Source organism: Galeopterus variegatus, unplaced genomic scaffold (genome assembly GCF_000696425.1).
Source record: "Galeopterus variegatus unplaced genomic scaffold, G_variegatus-3.0.2 Scaffold233, whole genome shotgun sequence".
In the NCBI taxonomy this organism is placed as follows: domain Eukaryota; kingdom Metazoa; phylum Chordata; class Mammalia; order Dermoptera; family Cynocephalidae; genus Galeopterus; species Galeopterus variegatus.
The window spans coordinates 1-14,063 of record NW_007726344.1 but is presented as its reverse complement, the minus strand read 5'-3'; the positions used below and the strand labels follow the sequence as shown (position 1 = coordinate 14,063).

Sequence of the window (14,063 nt, the reverse complement as noted above, 5' to 3'; positions counted from 1 at the left end):
CACATTGCGAAATGGTGGAGCAGAGAGAGCAAAGAGAGAGACAGACTCTCCTCTCTCTTCTTTTCAAGCCCTCAGAACCAAGCCCCTGACCACCATTTTTAATCCATTCACTACAACACGGTCTTACAACCCAATCACCTCTTCAAGGCTCCACCTTTCAGTTACCATCATAGGATTCCCACCCTCTTAACAGTCACAGTGGGTGCCAAGTTTCTCATACATAAAATTTGGGGGAAACAAAGCTTCAGTGAGTTTTGGGGGACATAATTCAATCCCATTACACTTTATAATCCCATTTTTTATTTTCTACATGATTTAAGAGACTAATGCATAGAAATGTTAGTCTGTATTTTTGGACATACACTCCATAAAGATGTAATTCTGTGACATCAGTAACTGAAAGAGGGTGGGGACAGGGCTCTATAGGAACATAGTTTTTGTATATTATTGAAGTTAAGCTGGTATAATTCAAATTAGAGTATTATAACTTCAGGATATTAAATGTAATATCCATGGAAACCACAAAGAAAATTATCTATAGGATATACACAAAAGGAAATGAGAAAAAAATTAAAACGTTTCATATGAGGTACTTAAATTCAGAGACAGAAAGCAGAAGAGTGGGTACAAGGGGCTGCAGGAGGAGGGAGTGGCAAGTTGCTGTTTAATGCTTCTCAGAGTTTCAGTTTTGTAAGATGAAGAAAGTTCTGGAGACAGATGGTGGTGATGGTTGTACAACCAAGTGGCGTACTTATTGCCACTGAACTGTACACTTAAAAATGATTAAAATGGTAAATTTTGTTATGTGTATTTTACCACAATTAAAAAAAATAAATAGGGGCCGAGCCCGTGGCGCACTTGGGAGAGGGCGGCGCCGCCGCGGGTTCGGATCCTATATAGGGATGGCCGGCGCTCACTGGCTGAGCGCGGTGCGGCTGGTCTCAAAAAAAGGACAAAATAAATAAATAAATAAATAGTTTTTTATAATGTTGGAGAGGATGTGAACAAACTGGAACATTTACACATTGCTGGTGGAAATGTAAAATGGTAGAGCCACTGTGGAAACTAGCTTGGAAGTTTCTCAGAAAGCTAAACATAGAGTTACCATACAACCCAGCAAATCTATGTCTAGGTTTATGCCCAAGAGAATTGAAAATATGTTCACAAAAAAACTTGTATCCAAATGTTCATAATAGCGTTATTTATAATATCCAAAAAATAGAAACAACCCACATGTCCATCAATAGACGAAAGGATAAACAAACTGTGGTATAGTCATACAATGGAATGATAATAAATAATAATAATAAATTAATAATAATTCAGCTATAAAAATGAATGAACATTGATACATGCTACAATAATGGATGAACCTTGGAAACATTATTCTAAGTAAAAAAAATCAAACACATAAGGCCACACATTGTATGATTCCATTTATGTAAAATATCCAGAACAGGCGAATCCATAGAGACGGGTAATAAATTAGTGATTGCCAGGAGCTGGGGGAAGTGGGGGATGGGGAGTGACTGTTAATGGGTATAGGGTTTCTTTTTGGGGTGATGAAATGTTCTGGAATTAGCTAGTGGTGATGATTGCACAACCTTATGAATATATCAAAAACCACTGACTTATAAAATTTAAAAGAGGGTGAATTTTATGTGAATTATATCTCAAAAAAATGTAATTAACAAATTCCATTTACAATACTCACAAACTTCATTGCACTGAGTCAAGTTCAGGTTCTTGGTATTGCAAAACTTCTGTAATTCGAAGTTGTAATATAAGTTGGAGAAAGCCATCCCCAGACAGTGGCCTGGAAGTATTAGGAATGTATGATCCAGTGACTCTGAGATCGTTGTGAAGCCTAGCTCTGTAAAGGGAAAAGAAAATATTAACTCTATTAGCAGGGAGAAAAGGGCACATCCTCTCTCATATCTCCTAACCCGCTGTGCCTTTTTATCCTGTGTCTATCACAATACCATCACACTCCCAGGGCTCCAGAGTAGAAACCTAGTACTCCCTGACTACTGGTTTTCCTTCTTCCTCTGGAGTCATTCAGCCTCCAACCCATAAGTATTTTGCTTTTGCTATGCTCCTTGAATCTGTCACTTTACTGTTTTTTTTTTGTTTGTTTGTTTGTTTGGTGGCTGGCCTGTATGGGGATCCAAACCCTTGACCTTGGTGTTATAACACTGTGCTCTTCCAACTGAGCCAACCAGCCAGCCCCTCTGTCACTTTACTTCTATTCCAAATGTTCATGCAGAATAATCAGAGCATGATCATCAGGAAAATGCAAATTAAAACCACCTGGAGATATCATCTCACCCCAGTTAGACTGGCTAGTATGAAAAAGAGAATAACAAATGCTGACAAGGATGTGGAGAAAGCGGAACCTTCCTACACTGTTGGTGGGACTGTAAATTAGTACAGCCATTATGGAGAACAGTATGGAGGTTCTTCAAACAACTACAGATAGAACTACCATATGATCCAGCAATCCCACTACTGGGTATATACCCAAAGGAATGGAAATCATCATGTTGAAGGGATACCTGCATTCCCATGTTTATCGCAGCTCTATTTACAATAGACAAGATAGAAAACCAACCTAAATATCCACTGACGGGCGACTGGATAAGGAAAATGTGGTATATATACACAATGGAATACTACTCAGCCATAAAAAAGAATGAAATTCTGCCATTGGCAGCAACGTGGATAAGCTTGGAGAAAATTATGTTAAGTGAAATAAGCCAGGCACAGAAAGAGAAATACCGCATTTCTTCACTCATAAGTGGGAGCTAATAAATAAAAAAGAAAGAAAGAAGAGAAAACAATCACAATAATGCATTGAACTTACAGAAGGAGAGAACAGAATTGTGGTTACCAGAGGTGGGAAAGGGGGAGGGGACTAGCGAAAAATTGATTAGTGGACACAAGGAATGATTTACATTTTGTAATGATGAATATGCTAACTATCCTGATTTGATCATCACACATTGTACACAGGTATTGATATTCAACTCTGTACCCCACAAATATGTATAATCAATTGTGTTTCAATTTTTGAAAAAAGAGAGAGAAAGAGCATGGTGTTTTTGGGAAAACCAGTGAGAGCATGGCTGCAGCATGGGCTACATCTGCAGAGGTGGTAAAGTTGAGGGCAGAGAAAGATAAGGTTTACAAAGGAGCTGGGGCCAGATGGAGCAGGGTCTAGTGGGTCAGCTTTGCGGTTGTTTGAGCATCATTTTATAGACAGATGAGGAGGACAAGGTCCTGGCTCTACTAAAACTATCGGTAAGAGTCCCTTAGGAGACAGAATGGCTCCGAAGTTAAAAGCAGAGGGAAGCTGTTAACTTATTCTTAATTAAAAACCAAAAAACCAACAACCGAGAAGTCAATTTGAAGGTGTTCAGCGTGAATGCAAATGAAAAAGAGTGTTACAGAGATAAAATATCAGCATGGCTATCCGACCCTGACCCAGAGAGCGATGGCACCACAAACACGAAGATGCCGTTTTAAGCCGTGTGGTGTGAGGCATGGCTTATTCTTAGCTTCTTTTACTGCAGTTTCATGCTCACCAAGCAGCCTTGCCCCAACCTTGCCTTACTTATCTATTACCTTTTTTATTGAGGAATAATATTTTTCAGTGAAATGTATGGATTGTAAGTGAACAATCTGATGAATTTTGAAAAATATATAAGCCCATGTAACCATCCCCCAATCAAAATAAGGAACATTTCCATTACTCCAGAAAGTTACCTAGAGTCTCTTTTGGTAAGCCCCCCTCCCCTAACTCTGAGGCACCCACTTTACTGATTCTGTCACCAGGATTTCCTATCTTTGATGGACTTGCCCACACCGCTGCTCGTCCATTTTAGTGTTGAGCAGTGATCCATTGAATATATACAACATTCTTCTGGATAAACACAGTCCTCAGATCACAGCAGCTGTGAATACTCTCTCTCACGTGTCTTTGGTGGACACACGATTTCATGGATACAACTTCTGCAGCTGCTGGAGGGAAAATTAAAGCTTTATGTGATATGTTGATGTGACGGTCCTCACCTTGTTCACCGGTGACTGAGACGAGAATGATAGGACCAATGCTCAAGAAGGTGAGCATTACGACAAGCTTAACACAAGCATTACCAGCATTGTCAAAGAAGAAGCTGACCAGATAGATGAAGGGGATAATGGCCGAGCCATACAGCATTAACATCAAGACAACCGCCCACATGTTTTCTTCGTGTGTAAAAGCTTCTTCCTTATAGTATAAAAACACCACCTTAGGAAAGGAGGGGTGGGGGAGAAATTGAAAAAGTCACTGAGAGTCAATCCTAAGCACTGTAGAAACAATCTGATAACCTCAGTTTTAAACATAAGGTGTTAACAATACTCCACAGGCACCTGCCTTCTTTCCCTCATCCTCCCCTGCAGAGATGAGCAAGCTCTAGGCTCTGCTGTCAGGGAGCTGTCCTGGAAATCAGTAAGCATGGTGCAGAGATGTCTACAAGATACACAGGCAGAACAAAGCAGGAAGTAAGCCATTCTGCATAAAATAACCCTGGGAACCCTCAAACCATTCAATTCAACTACAATCAGATACTTCCTGGTGAGCTATTCTTGGACGATAAACACATGCCCCCAAAGCACTGCCTCTTACTAGCTTGAGGCAGCAGTTTTGTGGATGTGACAAAAAGACCCTATACCAGGTTCCTTTGTTGCTAACAATGCTGGGAAATGAATCACTTTTTATCAAGGGTCAGTGATGAAGGAGCATTCACACCCTGGGTTCCCAGTCAGGGGCTGAGCTGCCAGCTTAGACATCCCAGCTAATTCTGGCTCTGCGCAGGGGTCCCCAGGGCAGGTGCCCCGTGTTCTGCAGGGGAAGGATCCCAGCACCGTCCAGCACTCACCACCAACAGCAGAGTGGGGATGAGGAAGGAGATGAGGTCCCACAGGAGAGCGGAGAGCCAGTAAGTAGCCACATAAACTCCACTGACAAACTGGACGTGCTTGGCCTTAATGCGTCTCTCTCTGACTGTCAACATGGAAAAAGAGCTAGACAGGAAAGCTATTCCAAAAAGCAAGTTGATAACAAGGTAATGTCCTTTAGGGCCCCTGTAAGACAGGACATGAGGAGAGAGGGAGCAGTTTAAGTAGAACTGCTAACAGCAACTGTCTTCCAAAATATTCCATTTGTAACTTAAAGAAGGAAAGAAAGAAAAGAAAGAAAGAGAGAGAGAGAGAAAGAGAGAGAGAGAGAGAAAGAGAGAGAGAGAGAGAGAGAGAGAGAGAGAGAGAGAGAAAGAAAGAAAGAAAGAAAGAAAGAAAGAAAGAAAGAAAGAAAGAAAGAAAGAAAGAAAGAAAGAAAGAAAGAAAGAAAGAAAGGAAGAAAGAAAGAAAGAAAGAAAGAAATAGGGGTAAAGCGAGAAGGCCTACAGAAGTGTGAGCTTTAACCTGGAGAGAAGAGAAGTCGCACATACTGGTACAAGATATTCTCCAACATCTCCATGGCTGACTGAGGCTGAGGGTGGTTGGTCACAGTCATGGAAGCCCTGGCACCAGAAAGCAATTTGAAGAGAAAATTGTCCACCAGAGCTAGAGCCAGGGCAGGGGAATGGTACGCCTCGTTGTTGAACAGTGCTGTCACTATTGTGTGGTTCCCCACGTCTTCAAAGGAAGCTGCCACTAGGTAGAGCCTATCAAAGTCCTCAGGGTCCTCATTTGCCTTTTTCAAAAGAAATTCATCTATAGAACCTAGAAGGAAGCAAAATGTCCACGAGGCAGTAATAATCATTGAGAGGGCATCACGCCAGGCCCAGCGGGGTGGGGAGGACCCTCCACTGGCCACCCCCAACCTGCTGCTCCTCCAGGGTCTCTCATCACCAACCCCTACCCATGTCCAAAAGCAGGTCTCCTCCTGCCACACCTGCCCTGAATTCCAGTCCATCTCCAAGGCTTGTCTATTCATATTTTAAATCTCTTTCAACTCTGTTTACTTCTTCTCTCCTTCCCACTGGCTTGACCAGGTCCAGGCCCTACCATCTCTGCTTGGACTATGTGGCCCCTAATGAAGTTCCTACCTTCTGTCTGGTACCTCCAGTCTGTATGAAAGGACACATCTGGTTGTACTACCCACCAATCAACTTGCAGTGACCCTCCACTGCCCTCATGATAAAGCTGAGTTCCTGTACATGGCGTGCAGAGACTATTTACTATCTAAATTCTCAGCCTCGTGTCTTTAAGTTCCAGCCACACCTAAGGGCTCGCAGTTGCCTAAGATCTTCCTGCTGTTTGGAATGTTCTTTGGCTACCTTCCCTTCTTTTTGCCATTTCCTACTCATATCTCAGGCTGGAGCCTACCCTCACCCTGCAAGGCTGAGACATGTTTAGGTGATCCCATGGCACTCCGGTCACAGTCATTGTCACTTTGTAAAGTAACTATCTACCACTTATTCGTAAGGCCTCTGGACTAGAAGCTCCTTAAAGGCTGGTAGCAAAACTGTTCATCACTGTATCACCAGCACACAGTGTCAAATATGGGACCCACCTAGAATTCTGGACTCTTTAGTGCTGCAAGGGACCTTCAATCACAATGACAACGATAATGACAGTACCACCAGGCACCAACAGTGCAAAGCACTCAGTAGGTACTCCCTCATGGAACCCTCCCACCCACACCATGGGGTCAGGTTTATTATTCTCCCCATTTGGCACATGAAGAAACCAGGGCTCAGGGAGGTGGGGCATCACCATACCAACCACTTTTGTTAAATCACATTCTGCATTTGATCTCTTTATTTAAAAAAGTAATTCTCTTAAATTTTTATTTAATCAAAATAATACATGAATATAATTTTAAAAATCAAATACTTAAACAAGAGTTATAACAAGAAATAGCAGTGCTCTGCACTATCCCTCACCATCCCCAGTGCCTGCTCACCAGAAGCAAGCCCTTTCAAATCTTTTAGCTAGTGTTTCTCCATATTGCTTAATGGCACATTTATCTGTTGACGTCTTATTATGAAAGCAAGGATTTTGTTTTCCTACAACCATCCCCAAACCCCTGAAGACTCCCCCCCCCTTCCTCCTGCTGAAGTTAAAACATAATTTTGGTTAAATCAGTAGTCAATTTTGGCATTATTATGACTAAGTAAAAATTATTCACACCTGAACCAAGTAGTATATTATGATGTATTTCTTTTTTGTACAAATTTTCCCCCTGAAGTTAATCATGTTGTCCCTTTTCTTGTTTGCTTAGTTTTCGTTATATCTATCATCAATTCATCCACAAAATCCCTTAATAGAAGTGTAAATCTCCTCTCAATACATTCAAAAATATCTGTAGTATTTGAATATCTGAATAGTATATCAACTTCATTCTTGGGCATGCTTTAACTCCTAGAAAGACACACTTGGTTTCATTTCTAGAAACCCTCACTTTCTTGTCCTTTGGGGTTTGAAAGATGTTTTTCTGAGACTTCTGGCTATTCAATCTCACTTCAGAGAGCACCACATAGCCCAGAAGGACACATCTTCACTACAAAGAACAGTTTGCTTCATGCCCCTTTTTCATGCACCTGTTACTTACCTGGGACCTCCAGAGGAATCTGTCCCTCAGCCACAAGCATACTTGCAAAGCGAGCTGAAAGGTGAGGATCCAGCCTAGAACTGTTAGAAATGAAGAATGGAACAATAGTGCGACCATATGTTTTCAGAGTCAGCTTCAATGGGACACTTTCCATGCTGCTTGCTTTATAGTTGAAAAATGTTAGGCTTAATATAATGATCACCAGAGGCACCAGGATCTGTATCGGTAACATCAACAACCAGTTGCGCCAAGAATATATAATCTTTTTCAGTAGCATGGCATAGAACTGCTGGCAGAGAAGACTGAACTACAATTAAAAAAAAAAAAAGGAGATACAGAATTAACATGGTCACAGATAGAAGTTGGCAGGCAATACTTAGGTGGCCCCTGGCTCATGTGCAATCATATTCCCTCATATTATGTCTAACTAACTTTTAAATTATATTCAAAATTTGCTTCAAGTTAAAATTCTGTGAACTTATGATTTGATTGATGTTTAATGGCAGAAGGAGAAGGCACAGATTGGAAAGCATCTGGAAGAGTAGCCAAAACAGAAACCAAATGTAAACATGGTACAATTTTTTTTACCTATGAGACTGGCAAAAATTTTAAATTGACGAGGCCATAGGGAAAATGCCACCGTTGGTGGGGTTTTAATTTGGTAAAACTAAAAAACAACATTTTTAGGAAACAAATTTTCTGGGTGAATAAAATTTAATTTAGTATACACATAATCTTTTTAAAATTGACACATAATAATTGTACGTATTTATGGGGCACAGAGTGATATTTTCATACGTGTACATAATGTGCAATGATCAAATCAGGGTAATTAGCATATCCATCACTGCAAACGTTTATTATTTCTTTGTGTTGAGAACATTTGAACTCCTCTCATCTAGCCATCTGAAAATATACAATAAATTATTGTTAATGAGAGTTGCCTAGCACTACTACAGAACATTAGAACTTATTCTTCCTATCGAGCTATAAGATTGCATTTGTTAACCAGTCTCTCACTATCCCCCTTTCTCCCTCCCTTCCCAGACTCTAGTAACCACAATTTTACTATCCACTTCTATGAGGTCAACTCTTAAAGCTGCCACATATAGTAAGAAAATGTAGTATTTATCTTTCTGTACCTGACTTATTTCGCTTTAACATAATGTCTTCCAGGTTCATCCATGTTGCCACGAATGACAGAATTTCATTATTTTTAAGGCTGAGTAGTATCCCATTGTGCATATATACCACATTTTTATTATCCATTTGTTGATGGACACTTAGGTTGATTCCATATCTTGGCTATTGTGAATAGTGCTGCAGTAAACATTGTGGTGTGGATATCTCACCTGTACTTGATTTCCTTTCCTTTGGATAAATACCCAGTAGTGAGATTGCTAGATCATACAGTAGTTTTATTTTCAGTTTTTTTGAGGAAACTCCATACAGTTTTCCATAATGCACATACTAATTCACATTCCCACCAACAGTGTACAAGAGTTCCCTTTTCTCTGTTTCCTCAGCAGCATTTGGGTTTTATTTGTTTGTGCGGTTTTTGTTTTTATGATGTTTTTGATAACAGCCATTCTAGCAGGGATGAGATATCTCACTGATGTTTCAATTTGCATTTCCCTGAATAGTGATATTGAGCATATTTTACATACTTGTTGGCCATTTGTAAGTCTTCTTTTGAGAAATGTCTATTCAGGTCATTTGCCCACTTTTAAATCAGTTTTTTTTTTTTTGGCTGTGGAGTTGTTGAGTTCCTTGTATATTCTGCATATTAATCTCTTGTCAGATAAATAGTTTGCACATATTTTTTCCCATTCTGCAGGTTGCCTCTTCACTCTGTTGATTGTTTCCTTTGCAGTTCAGAAGCTTTTTAGTTTGATATAGACCCATTTGTTTATTTTCGCTATTGTTGTCTGTGCTTTTGAGGTCTTCTCCATAAAATCTTTGCCCAGATCAATGTCTTGAAGCATTTTCCCTATATTTTCTTCTAGTAGTTTTGTAGTTTTAGGTCATACATTTAAGCCTTTATTTTTTTTTCCTTTTTGTCTTTTTTACTGACCGGTAACGGGATCACAACCCTCGGTGTTGTGCCCGCACCGCGCTCAGCCAGTGAGCGGGAACCGGTCTCCACATGGGATCCGAACCCTCGGCGGGAGCGCCACCACGCTCCCAAGCGGCACACTCTCCAGTGCGCCACCGGGCCAGCTCAAGTCTTTAATCCATTTTGAGTTTATTGTTGTATATGGCAAGAAACAGGGGTTTAGTTTCATTCTTCTGTATATGAATATCCAGTTTCCTCAGCACCATTTATTGAAGAGGCTGTCCTTTTCCCAGTGTGTGTTCTTGGTGTCTTTGTTGAAAATCAGTTGGACATAGATACATGGATTTATTTCTGGGTTCTCTATTCTGTTTCATTGGTTCATGTGTCTGTTTTTATGCCAGTACCATGCTGTTTTTATTGCTATAGCTTTAGAATATATTTTGAAGTGAGATAGTGTGATGCCTCCAGCTTTGTTCTTTTTGCTCAGGATTGCTTTGGCTATTTGGACTCTTTGGTGGTTATATATGAATTTTAAGATAGTTTTTTCTATTTCTGTCAAGAATGTCATTGGTATTTTGATAGCGATTGAATTGAATCTATAGATTGCCTTGGGTAGTGTGGTCATTTTGGCAATACTAATTCTTCCAATCCATGAACATGAGATGTTTTTTTTGTGTGTGTGTTCCCCTTTAATTTCTTTCATCAGTATTTTGTAGTTTTTGTTGTACAGATCTTTCACCTCCTGGGTTTATTCCTAGGTATTTTATTTTACTGGTAGCTATTGTAAATGGAACTGCTTTCTTGCTTTCTTTTTCACCTAATTTGTTGTTGGTGTATAAAAATGCTACTGATTTTTCTATGTTGATTTTGTATCCTGCAACTTTACTGAATTCATTTATCAGTTCTAAGAGTTTTCTGGTGGAGTCTTTAGTTTTTCTCTACATAAGATCATGTCATCTGGCATCACAGATTATTTTTGTTTTTGTTTTGGCAGCTGGCTGGTATGGGGATCTAAACTTGTTACATTGGTGTTATAAAGCTATGTTCTAACTTTATATTTAATTTGTTGAGAGTTTTTATCATGAAGTGATATTAAATTTTATTGAATGCTTTTCTGCATCTATTGAGATGATCATATGATTATTGTTCTTCATTCTGTTGCTGTGATGTATCACATTTATTGGTTTGCATGTGTTGATATGTCCTTGCATACATGGATAAATCCCACTTGATCATGGAGCATAATCTTTTTTTTTTTTTCTTTTTGTCTTTTTTCGTGACCAGTAACAGGATCGCAACCCTCGGTGTCGCGCCCGTACCACAACTGGCAATGGGATCGCAACCCTCAGTGTCGCGCCCTCACCATGCTCAACCAGTGAGTGGACCGGTCTCTACATGGGATCCGAACCCTCGGCGGGAGCGCCGTCATGCTCCCAAGTGCTGCACTCTACCGAGTGTGCCACCGGGCCGGCCCTGGAGCATAATCTTTTTTATATGCTGTTGGATTTGATTTGCTAGTATTTTGTTGAGAATTTTCACATTGATATTAATCAGGGATATTGGTCTGTAGCTTTCTTTTTTGTTGTGTCCTTGTTTGATTTTGGTATGTTTGGAAGAATTCCCTCCTCTTCAAATTTCTGGAATAGTTTGAGAAGAATTGGTGCTAGTTCTTTAAAAGTCTGGTAGAATTCAGCAGTGAAGCCACCTGGTCCTGGGCTTTTCTTTGTGGGGAGACTATTACTGATTCAATCTTGTTACTCATTATTAGTCTGTTCATGATTTCTATTTGTACTTGGTTCAGTCTTGGTAGGTTATATGTGTCCAGGAATTTATCCATTTCATCTAGGTTTTCCAATTTGTTAATGACAGTTGTTTGTGATAGTCTCTAATAATCTTTTATATTTTTGTGGCACCAGTTGTAATGTCTCCTTTTTCATTTCTGATTTTATTTATTTGGGTCTTCTGTCTTTTTTTCTTAGTTATTCTATGTAATGGTAAACTTTATCTTTTCAAAAAAAACCCAACTTTTGGTTTTGTTGCTCTTTTGTATTTTTTTTTTTTAGCCTCTCATTTATTTCTGCTCTGATTTTTCTTATTTCTTTCTGTCTACTAATTTTGGGTTTAGTTTGTTGTTGTTGTTGTTGTTTTGGTTTGTTCCTTGAAGTTCGTTTATTTTAAATATTTCCACCTTTTTGATGTAAGCTTTCACTGCTATAAATTTCCCTCTTAGTACTGCTTTTGTTGTATCCCATACAGATTTCTTGTATAAGTATGCAAAGTCATGCAGAAAGATGTCCCCTGCAGCAATGACAGCCAATGTCAAAATATGCAGTTATGTGTACTGAGATCCCAAGAGCTAAAGTCAGACCTGCTGGGGAGGAAGAACCTCGAGGTCAGAGCTGCAAACTCTCACTCAGCTTCTCTGTGGTCCTGCATGAGCTGGAGACATGTAGGAGGGCCCTCAAACCTCAGGTGCCAGTGTTCCTTATGCACACCTCTTAACCCTCAAGTCCTTGTGGGAAGAGGCTTGAAAGTTGGGTTTGAGTCAGGCATTCCTAAGTTCCTGGCCAAAAATATCAACAAAGCTCCTTAAGTCTCTACCAAACACTCCCTGAGTTTTTCCACACTCAACTTGATGGAGGCTACATTCACCTTAAGCACTCACCAAAAGGCATTGCTATTGACATGTCCAAGGTTGCACACTGAGAAATGCTTTCTGAAAAGACTCAGGAGTGTAGGGCCCCATCAAACCCCAAAGGAGACATTCCCTAAAACATGGCACCTTTCCGGCTTCTCTTCCAGGTCCTAACATTCCCGCTGGCGCCAAAGTATGGCCTATCAAAATCATCACCTGCCCTTCTGACCAATCAGCCACTGCCCCGCGTACTAACCACCCTCTCCCGGAACTCAGCTCTCTATAAATGTATGCTTCACCCTCAAATAAAGCGGAACTTCTCCGGTGAACTGTCAGCTCAGGTCCTGTCGTTCTTTCATTGGTGTCAAAACCCGGGAGGAGCTCACCCCTTACCCGAGGGGACTCCTTCTCGGACCTCCTTCACTCTCTCGGCGGTTCCCGCTGCTGACGCTTCGCCCTCGTCCATTTTCTCCGGCGCTGGCTTTCCGCATCCAACACCGGCTCATCCAAACGTAAGTCTCCCTTTAGAGGTGCCATTTTAAACTAGGACTACCCCTCTGGCGTCCAGCCCTAACAGGGGCAGTACGTCCCACTACGGCCTTCAGGGCTTCAGTGGATCCCTAAATACTCCCTCGTCACACCAGACCATACATATTCTACTCCTCTCCCAACCCAAAGTTAAAGGCAATCCTTGCAGGGAGAAGCTCCCATTCTCTTGCTTTCTCTTTCAATTTACTGTTTCTGTTTCTCTGAGCCCAGGGCTCCCAAAAATCCCGGCGCCGGGTTCCTTCGAGCCTCTGGGCACTTGCCCTTGCCGAGGTGATGGAAGGTTAAGTGACGACTTACACCTTCCTCCCTCCCGGTTCATCTCTGAACCTCCAGGACTGGCACATTATAGTGGGGACGCCCTCTATATTTGTGTCTTTCCCTCCCACCGGCCGAAAGATTCTCTCTTCTCCACCTCCCTACCTTCCTCTCTCCTTCCTGCCTGAACATGGGAGCTTCCCCCTCGTCACCTTTAGCGGACTCCCTCCTTCAATGTCTTATAAAAAACCTCAACACTTTGTCTTTAGAACCCGATATCAAGCCTAAGCTTCTTATAAAGCTCTGCACACAAGAGTGGCCCCAATACCAATTAGATAATCAAAACAAATGGCCACCGGAAGGCACACTAGACCCTGATATTCTCCGAGATTTGTTTAACCTCTGCCAGCGCCAGAGAAAATGGAAGGAGATTCCCTATGTTGAGGCTTTCCGCCTACTTGCCCCAAATCCCTCCCTCTGTCTTACCTGTTCTCCCTCCCAGGTTCTCCTCGCTTCCAAACCCCCTCTGTCATCACTGCCTCCATCATTCCCTACTTCTGATGGTTTTGACCCTGTGGACGAACCTCCTCCATACAGACTCCCTCCTCCTGTAGTTCCGTCTGCCCCCGAATCCCCACAACCCACTCCACCGCCATCTTCTTCCGCCCCGCCATTTTCTGCCTCACTGGCTCCACCGCCATCTTCCACCACATCTAACCCTTCCGCTCTTTCTCCTCCTTTAGTCCCCCCCTTACTCATTCTTGGGGACACCCCCATCCTCCACTGTGGCTCCTCTCCATGAAGTAGCTGGTGCTGAAGGGGTTGTTAGGGTACATGTTTCCTTTTCACTAGCGGACCTTACTCAATTAGAGAGAAAATTAGGATCACTTACCACTGATCCCACCATTTACATTAAAGAACTCCAATGGGTTCTCCAGGCCTACAGCCTCACCCACCATGACATTTAC

The 14,063-nt window shown here is 41.4% G+C and overlaps 1 protein-coding gene across 1 annotated transcript in view; it reads right to left on the bottom strand.

The window, feature by feature from the left end:
• The window catches only part of LOC103585370 (ATP-binding cassette sub-family A member 3-like), a 32,178-nt gene extending 18,382 nt beyond the window's left edge, over positions 1 to 13,796 (bottom strand). The window contains 6 exon segments of the mRNA XM_008566299.1: positions 1,715 to 1,873; positions 4,072 to 4,291; positions 4,923 to 5,127; positions 5,493 to 5,766; positions 7,601 to 7,907; positions 13,695 to 13,796. Of these exon segments, the coding sequence (XP_008564521.1) occupies positions 1,715 to 1,873; positions 4,072 to 4,291; positions 4,923 to 5,127; positions 5,493 to 5,766; positions 7,601 to 7,907; positions 13,695 to 13,796 (1,267 nt within the window).
• Positions 13,797 to 14,063: the final 267 nt, after the last annotated feature.